General features: G+C 37.3%; 1 protein-coding gene across 1 annotated transcript in view; it reads right to left on the bottom strand.

Annotated features, from left to right (window-relative positions):
• Positions 1–18,962, bottom strand: part of PCDH17 (protocadherin 17) — a 100,627-nt gene extending 81,665 nt beyond the window's left edge. Inside the window, exon 1 of the mRNA XM_060080150.1 lies at positions 16,392–18,962. Coding sequence (XP_059936133.1) covers positions 16,392–18,962 — 2,571 coding nt within the window. The remainder of the gene's footprint in view (positions 1–16,391) is intronic.
• Positions 18,963–20,905: the final 1,943 nt, after the last annotated feature.

The following is a 20,905-nucleotide window of genomic DNA, read 5'->3' as shown; positions in this document are numbered from 1 at the left end:
AATTTCATTTTTTTATGGCTGAGTGGTATTCCATTTTATGTATGTATATATATATATATATATGTATGTATATATATATATATATGTATATATATACATATATATATAACACATCTTTATCCACTCATCTGTTGATGAACACTTAGGTTGTTTCCATATCTTGGAAATTTTAAATAATGCTGCTATTAACACTGGGGTGCATATATCTTTTCAAATTAGTGTTTTTGGTTTTGTTTTTGTTTTTTTTTTTCAGATATATACCCAGGAGGGGAATTGCTGGGTCATATGGTAGTTATAGTCTTAGTTTTTTGAGAAATCTCCATACTGTTTTTCACAGTGGCTGCAACAATTTACACTCCCATTAACAGTGTACAAGGGTACCCTTTTCCCCACATTCTTGCCAACATGTGTTATTTGTGTTCTTTTTGATTATAACCATTCTGACGGGTGCGAGGTAATATCTCACTGTGGTTTTGATTTGCATTTCCCTGATGATTAGAGATGTTAAGAATATTGCGTCTCCTTATTTTGGTTCCGTTAGACATATTTTTGTGTAAATATAAAACACAAAGTAGATAATTCTCCCAGAAAAAGATTAAAAAAAAGCAAAATAATTGTTCTCGTCACTGATAGTCTGTTTTCCTTTTCCTTCTTTACAAAACAGAGGATCAGGTTGTAATATATAGTTTGAAAAATAGGTTTTCCCTTTCTCTGAAGGAGTATGAGTTTATTCAATCAGAGTCAGGTGGTTTATAAAACTATGAACTTAATATAAAAAAGACAAAGTATGAAACTCTTCCCAGTCTAATTTGATTTAAGGATCCTGATACCCTTTTTCCTGAGAAGACAGAACATCAAAAATATGAAATGGTGCACCTAGTAGCATGGTGCATAAATAGCTCAATCTGAAAGCATAAAAATAAGCTCTCCATCTATTACTGCAGAACCTATAAATAAGCATAATGAAAATCATGACACATTATTACATTATTCTGTATTGCCTCTATTCATTAAAAAAAAGGATGAGTGCATTTAAAATAAGTTCACATGTCAAATGACATGCAAGGCCTTGCAACTGAGATAATGCTGAAAGGAATATTTGTAAAGGACAGACACTTGGTCTTATATGGCTTATCAAGAGTATGATAGAATTATGAGAAATCCGAGTACTAATTGCTTCACACCAAAGTGGTGGTAGCATAGTATCTAAAACTTTTACATCATTCACCTGCACCATGTGTGTTCTAATATTATTGTCAAAAAAAAAATTAAAAAGCTTTAGAGAAAAGTTTCCCTGTCAATGAGCCCTTAAATGGATTCTTTTTTCAGTTTCCATGTCAATTTAACATACTAGATTATTTTAACAGCATTGTATTGCAAATAAAGAAGATCCAAATCCTATTAATGGAACTATGTTGCCAAAATAATCAGCTTCATACTTAACAAGTTTCCAAGTATTTGAAAAAGCTGTGAAATGGGATTATAAGGTTAAGCTGTGTACATCTGGCTCATCACTATATAAACATTTCAGAAATCTGATCTCATAGGCTGAAGAAACACTCATCTAATCATGATTCTTTTCCAAGTCATATGGACTTCAATGAGCAGAGCAGTACACAAATGCTTACAAGAAATCATGATCAATTTACATAATGTATTTCTCCTGTTAGGCATATAATTTTGTCATATATCACCCTTCTGAGGGAAGACATAAGAAATATTTTAGGAGGGTCCTCTGGTATCATACTTATGTTGGTGAAAGTGGTTGGGGAGTGCCCAAATTTCTGAAATTAAGGATAATCTCCTGTAATACTAAATACTGCTTTTTTCTTATGTCATGGTAAGTAATTTTAGTGTAATTGGATGTTGTAACTATAAATGTAGTGAAATATAGATCCAGAGAATAATTAATGAGAAGCAGGAGTTCGTGAATAAAACAGCAGTAAAAAGTTTGCCAGTCCTTCTAGTTAATAGAAACCTTAAGTTGAACATTAGTTGCTTTAACCAGATTCAGGATTAAATAACTATGCTGATGCTTTGTCAAATACACACCAGCCCATTAAGCCTGATTTTATTTTTTGAAATTTTGTTCAAGAAGATAATTGGGTTAAAAATGTATTGAATATGGTTCTATCAAATTAACCTCAAATGTCCAACTTGAAAACATTAGGCTTTGGAACTATGATCCAAAATGGCAACTAAAGGTCAATGAATCAAATTTCCAATTACATTTCCTGGGAGCAGATAGGTGCAATAAAACCTAATGATTGAATTTTAAATGCTTTCATGCACCTTTTATCTGTTTCCCGACATGTTGATTCTACCTTAATGATCTAACAAGATAGGTTTATTACAATTAACCAACTGAAATAATATCTCCTTTTTCCAATTATTTATATCATATTATCTGGGGATATTGAATTAGAGCTCCTTTCCTTCTCCGACCCCTAGTGTCTTTCCATCACCATCCCATGCTTTCACCAAACAAAACCCAAACTGTAATATAATTAAATAACAGATGTGTCCTTGGAGATTTAATTTTTCTAGTTAAACGATGAGTATTTAAATAAAGCTGAAGTTCACTGAGGCTTAATGGAAAATTTCAAATGAAAATAATTTTAATGAATTTGTTGACGAAGTTTAACTATAAATTTCCCTTCCTTATGTTATGAACTGATATGTTAGTCTATTTCTCTGACCTGCATAGGCATAAATATATGAAGAAGATTTATCCAGAGGTAAAAAACTAAGCATTCTATTTTCGGGAATGGCAGATGGAGGATTCTTTCTCTACTCTATATCAATAGAGAACACTCTTGCCTGAAGAACAAAAAGAGGGAGTCATGTGGAGAGGTTTATTTTATTGTTTTTACACAAAAAAGAACATCAATAATTTACTTCTTAAAATATATACTCAAGTCTAGATTAAGGGAAATCCAAAAAGCTTTTTAGTTTTAACTAAATAAATATGTTTCTTGTCTATTGCATGCATTTTAACAATGTTAAACATAACATTATCAATCCAACCCATCTGAAATCCAACCCACCCCATATAGCTCCACTATGTAAAATAACTATAAAATCTCAAGTCCAAATGTACATGTAGTCAAGCTCTCCGTATCCTCAGGTTACACATCCTCAGATTCAACCAATCTCAGACAGAAAGTATTTGGGGAAAAAAAATCCAGAAAGTTCCAAAAAGCAAAACTTTAATTTGCTGCAAGCTGGCAACTATTTACCTAGCATTTACATTGTATTTAGAACAATTTACATAGCATTTACATTGCATTTGGTATTGTGAGTAATCTAGATATAATTTAAAGTATATGTGAGGATGTGTGTAGGTTATATGCAAATATTATGCCAGTTTACATAAGGGACTTGAGCATCTTTGGATTTTGGAATCCACTGAGGTCCTAGAACATATCCCTCACAGATACAGAGGGAAAACTCTATAGTTAAATATTAATCTGGTGATAAATACCACCATGGTCTCATCAACCTATATATCTACATTCTTTTAAAATATTTAAGCTATATACTAATGTGTAAGGCTCTTAAAGTATCCCTGTAAAAATAAATTTTCTGAATGGATATCACAGAAAAGGGGCCAGAGGGCAAAGATAGGAAGAAAAGAATTAGAACAGGTCAGTATAAGACATAAATAATAATTCCTTTCCATTTGCTTCACTCAAATTATGTGTTTTGATGATACTTTTCAGATATATAAATAACTTCTGAAAAATTTAAGCAGATGATACATGTGCTTAGATTATACAGTTTTATGTGAAGACTAAACTCATGAAAACTAGGATATTTGCAAAACATTCACATTCTACCAACATTATCTGAAAGCCACCTTTCCAGAAGATTTTTCAGCTGTATTCTTTTTCTAAAAAATAAAAATTAAAAAGAAATGTATGATAGTTCAAGAACAAGCATATTCTGAGAAAGAATTAAAATGCAGACAGATTATGAAGTATTACAGGTCCAGTTTCTGATCCATTATGTCTAAAAGAATATCTTTCCCAGATACACAGGCCTCTTGTAGTGCCATGAAACCAAGACCCACCCTGGTTTTCCTTCTGGAGAGAGCAGCTCTGACTGCTGATGGGCCTTCTTTCCCCAAAATGCCAAATATTCCAGGGTGAATTTACAGATGGACTTGAACTATAATGTTTAGATAATTGTGGATATATATGTCTCCATTTAGAACGTTATTTGTAGGCTAATCTTACATAATATTTGACACTATTAGTTTAATCTTTCCAAAAGTCCTTCTCTTCTTCATAAATGGTAATTGACAATGAATCTGAAACTTCTTAAATTTATATTTCTAGGGTCCTTTCTATTGTTTTTTTTTCCCCCATCATTTTGAATCTCAGCTATTCTGGCAAATGAGGACAATTAAATTTTGAATATGGTTTGAAAGCTCATTCTGCTTGAAGCCTTTATTCTACCAAGCCTCCTTATTGTTTGACTTGAATTTTGCTATCAAAATTTAAAATTCAGATAAATAGTAATTAAGTCCTATAATAGCTTAAAAGTAGCAAAGTATTTCAATTGAGTTCTCTTTAAATTATTTCATTACTTATTCTTGAATTAATGATTATGGATTGAACAATTTTGCAGGTTGTGGATTTTTTTTTCTTTTTTTGCGGTACACCGGCCTCTCACTGCTGTGGTCTCTCCTGCTGCGGGGCCCAGGCTCCCGACGCACAGGCCCAGTGGCCATGGCTCATGGGTCCAGTCGTTCTGCGGCACGTGGGATCCTCGCAGACCGGGGCACGAATCCGCGCCCCCTGCATCGGCAGGTGGACTCTCAACCACTGCGCCACCAGGGAAGCCCATGGATGTATTTTAAATAACAATACTGAAATGGGAAATTACTGTTTACATGAACATGTAGTTTATGTTTCCCCAAAATGTGCACTGAAATTTCATATTACCTATGCAAGATAGATTCTGAAATTTCAAGAAAAGTTTTGTAAGTTGAGTTTGTATTATTACATACATTTTATAACTGCCCATGGTGATTTTCTTTTCCCGTCATCAAATGGCAAATTGCTGGTACCAAAGTGATTAAATCATAAGAAATACAAATAAATGTATTTGTCAACAAATAAAAATAAATGTAATCAAAATTATTATTTACAGTTTATCTATGATTTCATTAAAAATTCATATAGAAAATAAGTGTATATTTTATGGTCTATAAATATAATTATCTTAAAATTAATTAAAACATAGAAAAAAGGATCACATTAGTTTCTTAATTTACTAGAGCTGTGTGATTTTCAAAGGCTTAATATAACACCTGAATTTCATAGTTTCAATATCTTATTAACCATACCAAGGAACAGAACAAAAGATGAAAGATACTTTCTTACCAACACTATTTCTCTTGATACAATGTAAATATATTTATGGATATATATATGGATTTACATATACATGCATAAATATAAACACATTCTGAAAAGATTGATGCTCATAATTGTGAACCTTGATCACCTGTTTTTTTTCCATGAATTGGTAATATTATCAATAGAACTGTACAGGAATTTTCATTGTAGTTATTAAAATGGTAACAACTATAAATAAAAATTATCAAATAGGCCAACTTCAAATAGATTATTTAGCAACAGATCCTTATTTCAGCATGTTTCTCTACGTAATATCTTAGGATTGACCTTAGTAATTTCTAATTCTGAATCCAAGCTCCTGCTCATATCTGATCAGTGATCACAAGACATTACAAATAATTCATATTTTAAGTGCCCACTATGCAATAGAAACCATGTTAGTTTCCCTCAACTATAATGACAAGCAAGGTGGATGTGGTCACTGTCTTCAAGCATTCTCCTATCTAGACCACTTTGTGACAAATTAACTTTACTAATAAAGAGTTACAACACTGACCCAGAGGTTTAAAACTGTTCAGACTTAATAACATTATTTTGTGTGTAGATCAATTAGATCTTTATTAAGAATAGGGACGCAGACATAGAGAACAGACGTGTGGACACAGGAGGGGGAAGGGAGGGTGGAATGAATTGGGAGATTGGGATTGATATATATACACTACCACGTGTAAAATAGATAGCTAGTGGGAATCTGTTGTATAGCACAGGGAGCTCAGGTTGGTGCTCTGTGGTGACCTAGATGGGTGGGATAGTGGGGGGAGGGAGATTCAAGAGGGAGGTGATATATATATATATATATATATATATATATATATATATATATATATCTGATTCACTTTGTTGTACAGCAGAAACTAACACAGCATTATAAAGCAACTATACCTCAATTAAAAAAATAGAGTTAACATATCACAATCAAAAGAAGGAATGAATGGAAATTGACAGAATGTTAAACGTTGTTAGCTATCCAGCCTCAATATTTTTATTGTGGCTCTTTAAAATTCTTATGCATTGAGTAACTTTAGGATCAAGTACATAATTAAAATACTTCCATCCACTTCTTTTGACTAGATATTATTTTATAATTCAAAAGAGTGCACTTTTCTTTTTGCTTGCTAGACTAAGTCCTGTTTTCTCAACACTGCCAAATGGTTCTACTACCATTTACTTCAAACTTAACCAGACAACAGAGGAGTGTGATGGAAAATATCATCTACTCCTTTGCTGAAACATTACATGTCAACTTTTCACCTAAGGCAAAATTTAATGGCTGACTTGTGGATCTTCATTTCTAGTGATTTACTAAGGAAACACTGACATAACCTTTAACCAGAGCAAACAGAGCCACTCTAATAAGCAGGCAACACCAAACCTAAAAATGCACAAGGAACAGAAAGATCCTGGCAGGAATTAATCTGCCATTTTCACACATCTGCCCAAGGGAAGCATTGTAATTGCAAAAATTTACTCTAAGACTGCTGAGACTCATAGTAATTATGTTTCTTTTTTTAAGTAGAAATAGCCACAGGTGGTAACAAATAGCATTTTGAGATAGGGAACTGGGCATGCATTCTAACCCAAATAACTATGTAATTGCCTTAATTATATTAAAAAAAATAGAAAGTCTATTGCTCAAAGTCAGAAAAAAAAAATGTCTCCTTAAATGTATTTCCTGTCATTTACTTTCTCCCAACTTAGCCATTTTGCTTCATTTGTTGGTATTGGCACATCTGATATCAGGGCCACACTGCAGAGTAGGCTTTTGTCAATAACTCTTATCTTGCCTGTGAGTGGGATTTGTTTAGTAGGGTAGTCCTCTTATTTCTTGCCTTATTATTATCTAGGACTAAATAGTAGCTTTCCTAGAAGTTCAGGATCTGGAAATTTAGCTAATAATTACTATCCATGCATCTGCCAACACTAAAAGTGCAAGGTTATAAACTATTTTTTCAATATATGTGTTGTATTAAAATATTTCCTATTTTTCATACAATATCTGCTCTCAGTCATCCTGTCTTTATCTACATTTAGGTTCATGCATTAACACCAAAATATTTTCATAGTTCCTAAAATTACAAATACATTCCATGCATATACCATGCCAAGTAAGAGTCAACTGTATCTCCAAAATTTCTCATTAATCAGAAATTTCTGATTTAATCAATGAAGATTCAAATAAGAGAGTAAGGGTTGGCTTAAAATAAAAAGAAAAAACAATTCATTAATGTTACACAAGGTCATGAAAAGCTAAAATATTAATAAAAATTAAGAAATCAAGTGTCTTCCCTTCAAACTACGTGAAGGCAAGTTTGCATGTAATCTTTAATTCTGTCTTAATGGGAATCTTAGTAATGATGTTTGATTTCTCTTTCATTTTGCATGACTTATAACTCCTCTTATTCACATTCTTAATGCAATAAGTTAATTTTGGATAAATTATTTTAAAATAGATGCAAAACTGCCAAAGCAAAATCGAGAGAATGTTGTGCCTCAAGAAGACACAGTAATAGAATTCACCAATATTTAGATAATCTTCTGGGTTTTTGCTGATAGAACTACTGAAATCAAAGCTAATTATTTTTCAAATTTCAAAATTTCAGAAAACTTTTATGCCTCATATTTATATAAAGATGTATCACTAAGAAATTATCAAGTTTGAAATGGAAAATATTCCCTTTTAAAGTTAAGTCCTGTTTTTCCAAATACTAAAGGATAACATTTTTTCTTAGTAAGTTTTCCTAAGATTTTAAACATATTTTTTCTCAAGCATTCTAACTTCTTACTGTTACCTCATCTACTGAAAAAGGGACATCAGTAAAAGCGCATTTTGGTCACTTTACACTGTGGTTAGATAATCCTTCTCATGGTAATTATAGGTGAACTGCCTTTATAAATATTAGCTCTGCATATGCAATTGCTCTGATGTTGTGGAAAAATAACAAAAGTCTACCAAATAGGCAGTCCTAAAATAATCTCAGTATATTCTGGTAAAATATTCTGTGGTAAATGAAATGAAGAGCTTTCAGCAAAAGTATTTATATTGGGGTCTGTGAAGAGAAAAGGAATTAGTATATCTTAAGAGTGAAAACTGTAATTTTAGGTTTCAAAACTGATACAAGTGTTCATACTGCAAATAAATAAAAATTAAAGAATTTTTTCTAAGACATTGTCTAAAATTGGATTATAAAAATAAAAAAAGAAATTTTGACCCCATGAACATGTCTGCCTACAATAAAATACTTGTTGTGTTTCTGCTTTATACAAGAAAGATATCAAAATTTAGGATATATGTGTATATTTCAATTTGAGTTTTATTGAGTTGGAGGACATAAAGATTCTGGGTATAAGTACAACCCAATCATTGCTTAGCAATGATTATTAAGGATTCAGGTACAAATATTGTAAAGAAGTATACCAATTGATGACTTATGCTTAAATTACATTTTTAAAAAGTTACCACTAAATGAAGCTGAAAAAAACATACCTAAGCACCACAGTCGTTGGAAATAAATTAGTTGAGTCATCTAAGTTAAATCTGTTATTTAAACATATATATGCCATCAAAATAGCATTACAAAGTTTGAGAACATAAAGTCATTATCTACATTAAGTATTAATATAATTTACAAACATGTATCTAGTGTTTCTTAAAATCAGTATATATCTACAAAACAATTATGAATATATAGCTTTGAAAACTTGAAATAGACTTTTAATGCTCACACTTTCATATTTTACAAAGGCTGCTTTTAGCTGATAAAGGAAGTAAACAAGAAGCTTTCCTTTAAATGGTCCCTTTAATGTGTGCCACTAATTAAAAATCAATCAAAAACATTAAAAATCTAAAAAACAATAAATATTGTTCAGACAGGGTGTATTCTACCAAACAGAAGCTTACAAGATAATAGTCATCTTTACTTTGCCTATTTTTCATTCAACACAAATATGGTTCATGACCATTTCATCAAATAGAAACATAAAGAAAATAACTCGTCTTTAAATATATCATAATGTCTGAAATAAAATGCATTTCTAATACCATTAAATTATTTTAATATATTCCATTCCCCTAATCAGACCAAAGTCTATTTATGTAGATTAGTTACATCTAAAGTCTAATTTATCCAACCTGTATTTATCCTTTGATCACAAAGCTTCTTAACTTAAATGGTATTTTATTGTTATGATTCGTTTTCTCATAATTATGCTGTTTAACTGCTTTATTTTTCGAATAAATATATGTAAACGTGCCAATCATATTTAGTACATTTATGCTAGATGCTCAATGAACTGTAAGAGTCATTTCACTACAATAAAGCACCCTGGAATATATCCAGGGCAGAGCCTACAAATACCAGTAATCAGAATGTCACTAGGACCAGCACAAATAGAAGTGTGTCACATGTATATCAATAGATTTTCTCAAACACTGTCTGAAACCAATTTTACAGTCTATCACTGGAAGACCACGGGGCACACAAGTGAAAAATGCAACCTACAGTGCCACAACTTTGCATTTGTATTTTGTTACTTTTTTTTTTTCGCTTTACCTTAAAAATATTGAATTTATACTTCTGCAGTAGCAAGCAGGTGAGAGCAGGGTTCTGCTTAGTCACGGTAGGGAATGTTGATGTCATTAAGGACTCCTTTATTATAGATTCTTTATTTCAGGAGACCAAAGGATAACAATATATCACCATAAAAGCTACTGGTGAAAGCTATGACTAACTGTAAAATGCTGTGTGCCACTGAAGGGAATTCTTTTCAGCGTCTCCTCTTCTAAAATAGGTTGACAATAGATTAGTGTAGGCCTGATGAAGATTTCAAAGTGTTTTGTAGGTGGGCACAGAAGTCACACTATTTTCAAATTGATAGGCAAAATGACCTTGACGCTATTCTCTGACAAATATACAGTCATTGATTGAAGGAATTCAATAGAGAGAAAAAAAAAAAAAACTTTCCCTAATGGCTTTACTAAAATATGGCTTTAAGATAATGCCCTGTGGGATTTATTAAACAGAAGCATCACTGAACGGAACACATTCTGGAGCAATGACTAATATCATAATTAGCAGGTGCATTTGTAAGAATTGAGTGTATTGCAAGACTTCTCAGCATAGGGGTGTTAAGCTTCAGTTCCCGACTGGCATGAGCCCAATTCTAGTGGCTTCACCTTCGTCCTGTTGTTTCATCATCAGACTCCCAACATATATTCTCCAGTGCCTCGAACCATCCCACCATCCTCACCAAAGAATCAGAAACTTGCATGATTTTTTTTCTCTTAATCTACATAAACTCCAACCTATTGTTCACTGAAGACCAGGTGTTCCTTAATTTCTCTGGCATAACTAGCTCTACTTTAAAGAACTTCAAAATGTTTGAAGCTTTAAAACAGTGAGTTATCAAGTTTTAAAATATTTTCAAAGAAAAATAAAGGTTTGAATTCATCCTTAATAAGAGGAGAACTACCTTTGAACTAAAAAAGTATAAAAATAGGCTACTATGTGTGCTTGAGTATTTATGTACATTATACTGAAAATATAAAGGCATATATATGTATACACATATGTTAATTTTGATTCCTCACATTTTCATAAATATGGGCAGAGATGACCTTCACTGCAGTAAATGCATGTAAACCTTTATTAATCTTAAAAAAATAATATTTTCTTAACACATCATTTATAGATATATTTTTACTGCATTATATTGCACAAGTAGCAATAACAGTGTAAAACCTGAAAACTAACAATGGTAGTGTCAGTTTTTTTTACATGATAAAGTATAAACACTGTATTTTTCAACAATATTAAATATTTATCTGGAGAATTTTAAGGGGTTTTTCTTTTAAACTATGTATATTTTTTAGTCTTTTAGGGGATGATATTTGGGATTATTTTAAAAATAATTCATTTATTTTAACCTCATATATAAATGTGTCTGTGTACCATAAAACAGTGAATAATATGCATTATAATATAAACTTTATAAAGACAGTTTCTAGAAAATGTTTTTATTTTATGTTATTTTTTGGGTGCGGCTTGATCAATATAGTTATAAGCAATAGATAAGGTTTTAGAACATGTACATTTTTTTTCATGACTAAAAAAATATGTTCAAGAAGTTGAGATAGGAATTTTAGGGCACAGTTTTCTATGATCTGATATTTTTCATGATCGCACACAGCCTTAAATAACGTGATGAGGCCAAGAATAAAATTTCAAAATCATCCGTGCAGATTTCTATATGACAATATTTATTGATATTATAAAATTCAGTCATAGAATTCAAGTAAAATTATACAACTCACTAAAAGACCTTAAGTAAAATTAAAAGTCATCTTACTCTTACATTTTTAAAAGACTGATAAGAATGTAAGGATAAGACTGTAAGGATGATAAAGTACTACTTAGCTAATATTTTGAGAATTGTATTGAAAATTAAAAACTAATCGGTAAAGAAGTTAATACCTCATGAGTAGTTAGATTAACTAATATTAAAAATGAGATTCTCAGGTTTCTAATTCATATAGTAAAAAGTTATGTGTTTTGTGTTTTCATATTATTATAAAATAGAGAAATGTACAGAGATTTATGTTGAAGCTGAGATTTTCATGGGTGCACACAAAACTAAGAATAAAAATAATATATTAAGAATGATTATAATAATTTGGATTTTAAACTCTTCTCCAAAGAAACTCAAACCAATTTAATCATTATATTTTTAGTTTTACTTGCTTCCACTTTATTTGTACTACTTTTAATACATGGTAAAACAGAAATATATGTTTTATGATTGTGTACTCATGTTAATTTGAAGTAGAAATTAATCCTATCTTTTAAAAAACTTTAAAAAAACAAGAAAAGTGGGCAAGATAGTACTAGAGGCATGCAGTAAGAAAAGGATATCCCCTTCCTTCTCAGCTCACCAAACCCCTAGAAATAGAGACGTATATCAAGTTTATGGAAATAAATGCATGTAATTAATCAAACTGTGCCGTATTGGAATAACACTGTAAAAACTCTTTAAAGTCATAAATGAAAAAATTGTTCACACACTTTGTGTTTGTTACTGAAATCACTAATATACTAGAGTATGAATTTTTGAAGATCATGGCCTTGAAAACTTATCTGAGTCTCAAGCCAAGAATCTCTTGTATTAGAGAAGTAGTAATAAGGCAGACAATGGTTAATGTTGCTAGGAAAGACTTTTTCTTTCACCTTTTCATTCTAAAATACTGAGTTTATAGTCTACACTATGATACTTTAGCTCTCTATTCCTCAATCTCATATTTATATATTTGTATTGATTATAAGTGTTTATCATGTGTTTATTTTGCTTTTATTGAAAAGGCCATCCAGGTATATCAAAAGAATTTCCTCTTCCAGCATAAAAAAATCTAATGTCAACCAAAATGTGAATCTTTTAAAACTGAACTGTAAAACACTGTGTAAGAATGTATTCCTTTAAAAAATTTATTTCAATAGATCTTATTCTACTGGCTCAATATATTTTCTTCTATGACAGCATATTAAAATGACTACATTTTGCGTGCTACCAAAAAAATAATCTGAAAATACAGATGTTCCAACAAAACTGGAAATTCCTCCCACCAGTGAGAATTCCGCAGTCTCATCCCTCTTCGCAGCATGACCTTCATTGAAAACACCTGTTGAAAAGTTACCCTGGGACAAATACTTCTTGATAAACCACGATTAGCAGTTACTCGTGACAATTAGTAATGACCTCTACTTGATTTCAGATTCTGATATTAACCTATGAAATAATTCACATGGAAATTGCTCCTATGAAGAGTGCTTTTATAAATTTGCATAATAATATACTTGCCTTACCTATCACAAAATCTGTGTTCCTATTTTTCACAAATCACTTTTATAGCTTTAAAATAAATAAAATATCTCATTATAACAATGTATATTATGATTCACACTACTGAGGACATTTTAATCAATAATCAATTGTTTAAACACTTCATAGACTGACTTTACTTGGGCTGAGAAACTTGAAGAAAATCTGCCATAAAATACTTTCTCCTGAACCACTGTTTCTACTCCAGTTTACAAGATTGTTCTGTATCCATTTTCACTAAAAATACTCTTATGCCCCCAAATCTATATATCTTAATCTTAAAATTTTAGACCCTGCGATTCACACAAAGTTTTTTGAGAAATTTGAACTTGAGCTGTAACATGAGTCTTTTAAGTCCTAAAGTTTGTTTCATAACACCACTCTTTACCATTCTATCTCAAAACAATTATGATATTATTTTCATTACATCAATAGAAATACACTGGGAATATTCTAAACGGCACCTAAGATGCTGGAAAATAAAGATAAACCGGACCTTTTAGCTGCCAGCCCAGTTGCACTGTGAATTAAAATTCTTCCTTCAGAAATATACACGAGATTAATAGTGTGTTTCCTCATCAGGCTGTGTTAAATAAACACACGCTAATAAATGCACTTGAAACAAGAATATGAGATACCTGAACACTTTAATTTGGGCATGTCACGTCAGCACAAAGTGCAGCACACTAGTTTAAAAAAAAAGAAAGACAGCAAGGTCACTGTAGTCAGCTTATTCTGTTCTCCATAATAGGCACTGAGAAAAACCTTACACATTTAAAAGGAAATTAACATACTAGGAATTTAAAAGACATCCCTTATAGGACAACAAAAACTCAATAGAAAAAAAAAAGAGCCTATTTTAACATTTTTTATTGAGGATATTTCCAGAGCAGAAGCAGTATGGGCAACTGAGCCACTGTGGAAACAATTTCAAGAACTTAAATATTTTCTGTGTCTTTATGGCATGAATTAAGATTCCAGAAGAAAGGGAATAGCAAGGAAGTTTGTCTCCTTTGTTTGCTGTTTAAACTCTCTCTCCCTTTGTGTGTGTGTGTGTGTGTGTGTGTGTGTGTGAGAGAGAGAGAGAGAGAGAGAGAGAGAGAGAGATTTGCTTTGGCTCAAATTTTACTGCTAATGAGAGAATCATCATCATCCATCCATTGGGCAATGACCAGCTTCAAGAACAGTATGGTGTAAACACTGTATAGGGACCCCTGTCCCTCAAAACCTCCTGGATACTTCTATCCAACATTTTTCTTCACTAATCTGACCAGGAATCAGGCTTGCTGAGAATCCTACTGCACAATCTTCATTTTTACTGGACCCTAAATAAGAATTCAACTCATAGTACTTGAAGTGAAAGATTAAGCATTAACCCTCTGTGATATATTTTTAACTGTCAATGGTAAAAATATAAGAAAGGTATATAACAAATGTGTATTTATAAAATGACTGCAAAAGATCTATCTATCTATCTATCTATCTATCTATATATATATATATATAACATATATCCCTCTAAAGAAATTATCATAAATACCAGTTTTACACACTCATAGACTTTCATAGAAACTACAGTTTTTATGGGAGGAATATCTTGTTCAGTTTTATATAGACCTCCAAAAAATCATGATTACTGGTGTGTAGTAAACACTGTAAAAAGTGGGATTTAATACTACAGTGGATACTCTAGTATTTGGTAGCTTCAAGTACGAGTCTGTTTTACAAGGACATTATCCTATTACAGGAAAATGTTTTGCTGAGTTTTAGTATTTGTTACACTTATGTTAAAAAGTATAAGATTATGAAATTGTACTACTCTGTTTTAATAATAAAAACAGTATTTGCTTTTTCAAAGCACAAAACTGTGAACAAATTATTTTCATTTGCCCGAGTCTAATCTTCCTCCCAAAATGTCACTTTTAGTTAAACTCAATTTTGTATTTCAACTATTGTTCATCCAGAGTAATTTGTAGCAACATGCATTCATAATAAGCAGGAATTACGTTTTTTTCATAACACAACTCAATATGTGGAGAAAAGAAACTAGGTAGTAACTAGACACAGTATAGTCACCTGCTGTTGTTAGAGTCTAGTGTCCATGTGGGTCATTTTTTTTCATATACCAATAACCTTAAATTATACTATCTAATATATATTAAATATCACTTAGATATACTGAAAATACTCAGTACGAAAACTAAATGCATCCTTGACTTCTTTTTGGCACAAGTGCCTTTAGTGCAACTTTGCCTCCTGTTTTCAACAGCACAGAGTGAGTACACCCCTCTATTGTACTCTGTTCATCCCTCAACGACTCCAAGGAAGAAGACCAGGAAAAAAAAAATCACAGGACAAAATAAATATAAACTTTTCATAGATAGATACTAGTCATTATCCAGAGCCTATATTTTTTTCAAACTTTTGAAAGATCTTCAGAGCATAATTCACATTTCCAAACCTTAAGCTACACTAATGCATTGTGCTACAGTTTCAGCTGAAGAATAAATGAGATTCATAGCACTTTTAAATATAAAACACTTTTTTAAATATAAAAACTGATATTTTTCCGGGGGTGGGGAGTGAAACTTTAGCTCAAATTGATTCATGCTCTGGAATTCGGACCGGTTGCTATGTTGTGCTTCAAGTAATTTACTTCTTAATATTGGGGTATACATTTTTTTCTTTTGCCATCAGATTTTTTAAATGAAATAAAAAATTTTTAAAGTCAATTAACTGAAGCAATTTTTTTCTCTCTCTAGTAATCCTCTGTTGTGGAGAGAAATGTAGACCAACAAATAAAGTAAAATAAACTATGAGATACTGAACCCTGGTAACATTTTAAAACCTATAAAAACAAACTTTACAAATCCAAAAGTAAGATATTTACATCTTGTAGATTTTTGACTATTTATGTGGGAGGAGTTATGTATAGACTATGTTGTACACGGAGTGGCGAAAGTGTAAATCCTTTTCATTTAAAAAAAGTTCCCTGCTCACTGCTACTAGCAGTGTGGCTAGTCCTGTTCCAAAGGTTTCAGGACAGCTCTCAAACCAGCAAAATGCGAAGTCTCAGTTATGTTAAGAGTCTCCTACCTGAATTATGGACATCCGAGTGGCCGGGGTCTCGCTCGCATTAGTCCCTTGTCCGGTGAAGCTGGTGTGGCAGCCCGCGTGCCCCTGAGGGACGGTCAGGTTTTTGGAGGACGGTTTGAGATACATCACCTCCGACCGGGGCGAGCTGAGGGGCAGGCGGGTCTGGTAGTCGAAGTACATGGGGGAGGTGGCCAGGGAGGGGCTGCTCACCACGTTCATGACGTTCATGGCGTTCCTCTCTTCCACCTCGCTCTGTACCAGCATGATATCATTTTTGTTGATCTTCTTTTTCTTGCCTTTGCCCCCGCCCAGCTGCGGGTGGCTGTACTCTGCGATGCGGCAGTTGTAAGTGCGGATCTCCTTGTTCTCGCGCTTGCACTTGACGGCGATGGTGATCATGGCCGCTAGGAGGATGATGGAGATAGTGCTCAGAGTCACTATGAGCGGCAGCGACATGTCCCAGTGGTGCTGCTCGCCGTTCACCCGGGGAACCCCCTCGGGCAAAGAGCCGCTCACCGAGCGGATGATGAGCTTGGCCACCGCCGACAGAGTGGGCTTGCCGTGGTCAGTCACTTTCACTACCAGCTCCACCACCGGCGTCACGTCTTCCCAGAAAGGGTGCAGCGTACGGATCTCGCCGCTGGATGGATCGATTTCAAACAGGTGGTCGTCGTTACCGTCAACGATCTCGTAGGTGAGGCGCCCGCTCTCGCCGAAGTCGCTGTCAAGGGCGCGTACGGTGCTCACCAGGTAGCCTAGCCCGGCGTTGCGCGGCACCTGCAGTTCAGCCGTGTCGTTCTGCAACGTTGGCAGCACGATCACCGGAGCGTTGTCATTCACGTCTAGTACTGTCACCCTCACAGTGGCGTTGCTCTCCAAGTGCGCGGGCGCCCCGGAGTCCTTAGCAAGCACCTTGAACTCAAAAGCCTTGGTCTGCTCGTAGTTAAAGGAGCGCAGGGCGTAGATGGCCCCGTTGGTGGGGTTCACAGACACATAGGTGTAGATGGACACGTCGCCGATGTGCGAGGGCAGGATGGAGTACGACACTGTGCCGTTTTGGCCCAGATCAGGGTCCTGGGCAAGCACCGAGCCCAGGTACTCTCCTGGGATGTTGTTCTCGTGCACCTGCAGCACATAGAGTCCCTTGGTGAAGCGAGGCGGGTTGTCATTCTCGTCCAGAATCTTGACGGCGAACGACTTGGTGGAGTTGAGTGGAGGCGAGCCCCCGTCCCGTGCCACGATTGTCACGTTGTACTCGTCCTGTGTCTCGCGGTCCAACGGACGGTCAGTCACCACCGTGTAGAAGTTGTCGTAGTTCTCCTCAAGTTTGAAGGGCACGGAACCTCCCGGCCCGCCCAGGCCGCCGCCGCCGCCCGCCCCCCCTCCGCCCAGGACCCGGCACTGCAGCTGCCCGTTTTTGCCCGAGTCTCGGTCAGTGACCCGCACCAGAGCGATGACGGTGCCGGGCGGAGCGGCCTCGCTCAGCGCCCCCTGGCGCACGGAGACAAAACCAATGGACGGAGCGTTGTCATTGCGGTCGATGAGCTTGACAGTGACCTTGCAGTGGGCCGGGATGGGGTTGGGACCCAGGTCTCGGGCCTGCACGTCGATCTCCAGCATCCCATTCTCCTCATAGTCGAGGTTGCCCTTGACACGGATCAGGCCGGTCTTGGGGTCGATGGAGAAGAGCTCCCGCACGCGGTCGGGCACATAGCTGCTGAAAGAATAGAGCACTTCGCCGTTGGGACCCTCGTCAGCGTCGGTGGCATTCAGATCAATGACCACAGTGCCCAGAGGGGCGTTCTCGGGCAACTCCACCAGGTAGGACGGCGCCTCAAAGACGGGGCTGTTGTCGTTAGAGTCAATCACCTTCACGTTGATCTGCACGGTGGCCGAGCGCGGCGGCTCGCCGCCATCCAGAGCGGTCAGCACGAGCGTGTGGTGGTTCTGCTGCTCGCGGTCCAGGGCCTTCTGGATAACCAGCTCTGGGAACTTGGTGCCGTCGCCGCGGGACTTGACGTCCAGCGCGAAGAGGCCGTGGTCGTCGCGCGTAAGCAGATAGGTGCGGAGCCCGTTCTCGCCCGCGTCGGGGTCATGCGCACTGGTGAGGGGGAAGCGGGTGCCGGGGGCCGCGTTCTCTGAGATGTCCATCTCAATCTGGTCCGACGGGAAGGAGGGAGCATTGTCGTTGATGTCCTGGATCTCTACCTTGATCATGCAGATCTCCTTGTCGTTGGCAAACACCTCGAGAGACAGCTGGCACTTGGCGTTGTGGCGGCACAGGGACTCGCGGTCGATGCGCTGCTTCGTGTAGAGGAGTCCGCTGTCGGCTTCCACGTCCAGCAGGTGCGGCGCCGAGTTCTCCAGCACCCGGTAGCTACCCGACTTGCTTCGCCCGCCGCCACCGCCGCCTCGCTCTGCGGGCGGAAGCCCCGGCTGCAGCCGAGCATCCTTGCCGATGTTGCCGATCACCGTGCCGGCCCCTTGCTCCTCGGGCACGGAGTAGTTCAGGTTTTTGAGCGTCAGGGCAGGGGCCCATAGGAGGAAACAGCAACAGATGGAAAGGTACATCCCAGACCGGTGGGGTGCTGTCAGGAGCAGCCGGACTGGAGGGGCGGGTGGATGGGTGCGCGCCAGCTTGGGGCCCAGGCGCAGCGTGCGCCCCCGACCCAAGCCACAAGTCTATGGATCCTTCCTTCCTTCCGCTCCCGGGCTGCGGCACCCGGCGGTCTCTCCTTATTCCGCTCAAGTTCCCTGAACCTGTTGATCTACAGCATCCGCACTGGGCGAGAAGCAGCGGCGCAGCAGAGCTGCAGGGGCACTGAGCAAGGCGGCGGCTCCCTGCAGCTGGGGGCGAGCCCGGAGCTTAGTCTCTCCCGCCCGGACTTCGGGCGACTTAAACTTGAGCGATGAGACCAGCGATAAGAAGGAAATCGCGTTAGGGAAGGATGATAATGAGCTAAAGAATCCGTAGGTTTTCCTCGCTCCCGCTAGGGCGCTGCAAATCCACTCCAGCTTTTTGCCTCCGGAATACTCTTCACATTGGGTGGGGGAGGGAGCGGGGAGGTGTGTCTCTAGGCAGATCAGAAAGTGAAATCCTTACTTGTTTCTCCTCTCCTGTGATGAAATTGTTGGGAATGAGGAACAACGAAGAGACAGTCAGATATATTTTGAAGCTTCAAAATAGCCGGAGCCCTGTGAATTGTCTGCTTGCTTCGCGCGTTGGTCTGTTTTCAGGCGGTGTTTCGCTGCATTTAGAGATCTAATCTTGCATTGCTGGCTGAGGCAGCGGTGGCGGCAGACTGCATCTCCCAGCCAAGGATATATATTTTTTTCCTCTCTCTCTCTCTCTCCTTTCCGAGCAGCCAAAGGGAGGGGAGGAAATGCAGCGCAAAGAACTAGTGTCCCGATTTGTAGTTTCCTCCTTCCACGAGGCTCCTCCCTCTCTTCCTCGGAAAAGGCTCTTCCCTAAGTCAAGAAAGCCACAGCCTGATCAGCATTTGCGGTGTGAGTCTACTGGGAGGGGGAAAAAAATGTATAGATGTATCTCCGCCTCTGTTGGTAGAACACACTCTGTAATTTCTCTACGCTGAGCCAGTAGCCGCCTCTACCATCCCATTCTCTCCCCACGAGCAAGGACTTCTCTCGATGCAGTTTAATTCCAGTTTGCTTTTCTTCCCAGGCGAAAGGAAATCAACAGGCAACTCATGGTTGGATGTGCAGATTTGAAGGGGAAGGGAGAGGCGGAATAAAAAAGAAGGGGGAGCCACCCTCCCAGTCCTCGCACACACACTCTCCCTGTCTCTCGCTAGAAGGGAAACAGTCTCTGCATTCACAGGGCTGGGCTGTCAAGTGCCTCTCTTTTCTTTCTATTCAGCATCTCCTTCCAATGGCCCTGCCTCCCAGTCCTCTTCATCTAGAAAGGAAAACCTTGGCGAGGAATAAAAGTGGTGAATATTTGAAGCGAATAAAGTGCGGGCTTTTTTTTTTCTCTTTCTTCAATTTTTTCTATAGTAGGAGGAGTGGGCTGGATGAAAGGAACGCATCAGGGTTTAGCGTGATGCATTCTGCAGTCTCGCTCTCGCAGTCTCTCTGGGCGACTCGCGAGGGCAGCGGGCGAGGAGCTGCGGCCGCGGCGGTCCAGCCAGGGGAGCCCTCCCCGAGTAGCTACCGCCCAGGGGATGCTAGGCACGGGTCTGTCTACACACTATTTCGGGTTGTCGAGGCGCCTCGACAAACGGGAATGACACATCCAGAAATGCAGGTGTTCCGATCTGCCGGATGAGTCAGAAGTAGCGGAACGAATCGTATTCACTCTAGCCTCATGGTCCTCCCTTCACAGATATTAGTTGTGGCTTCTTCCTAACGCTTTCTCTGACTCACTCAACAGAAAGAAAAGCCAGATTCACGTTTTGGAGAAAAAGAAAAAGCGAGAGAAAGGGAGGGAGGGAAGGAAGGAGGTGAAGCTGAATCCAGCAGCACTTTTACTCTACCTCTTTCTGCCGGAGTCCGAG

The sequence above is a fragment of the Mesoplodon densirostris genome, chromosome 17 (genome assembly GCF_025265405.1).
Source record: "Mesoplodon densirostris isolate mMesDen1 chromosome 17, mMesDen1 primary haplotype, whole genome shotgun sequence".
NCBI lineage: Eukaryota > Metazoa > Chordata > Mammalia > Artiodactyla > Ziphiidae > Mesoplodon > Mesoplodon densirostris.
This window is presented reverse-complemented; position numbering and strand designations above follow the sequence as displayed.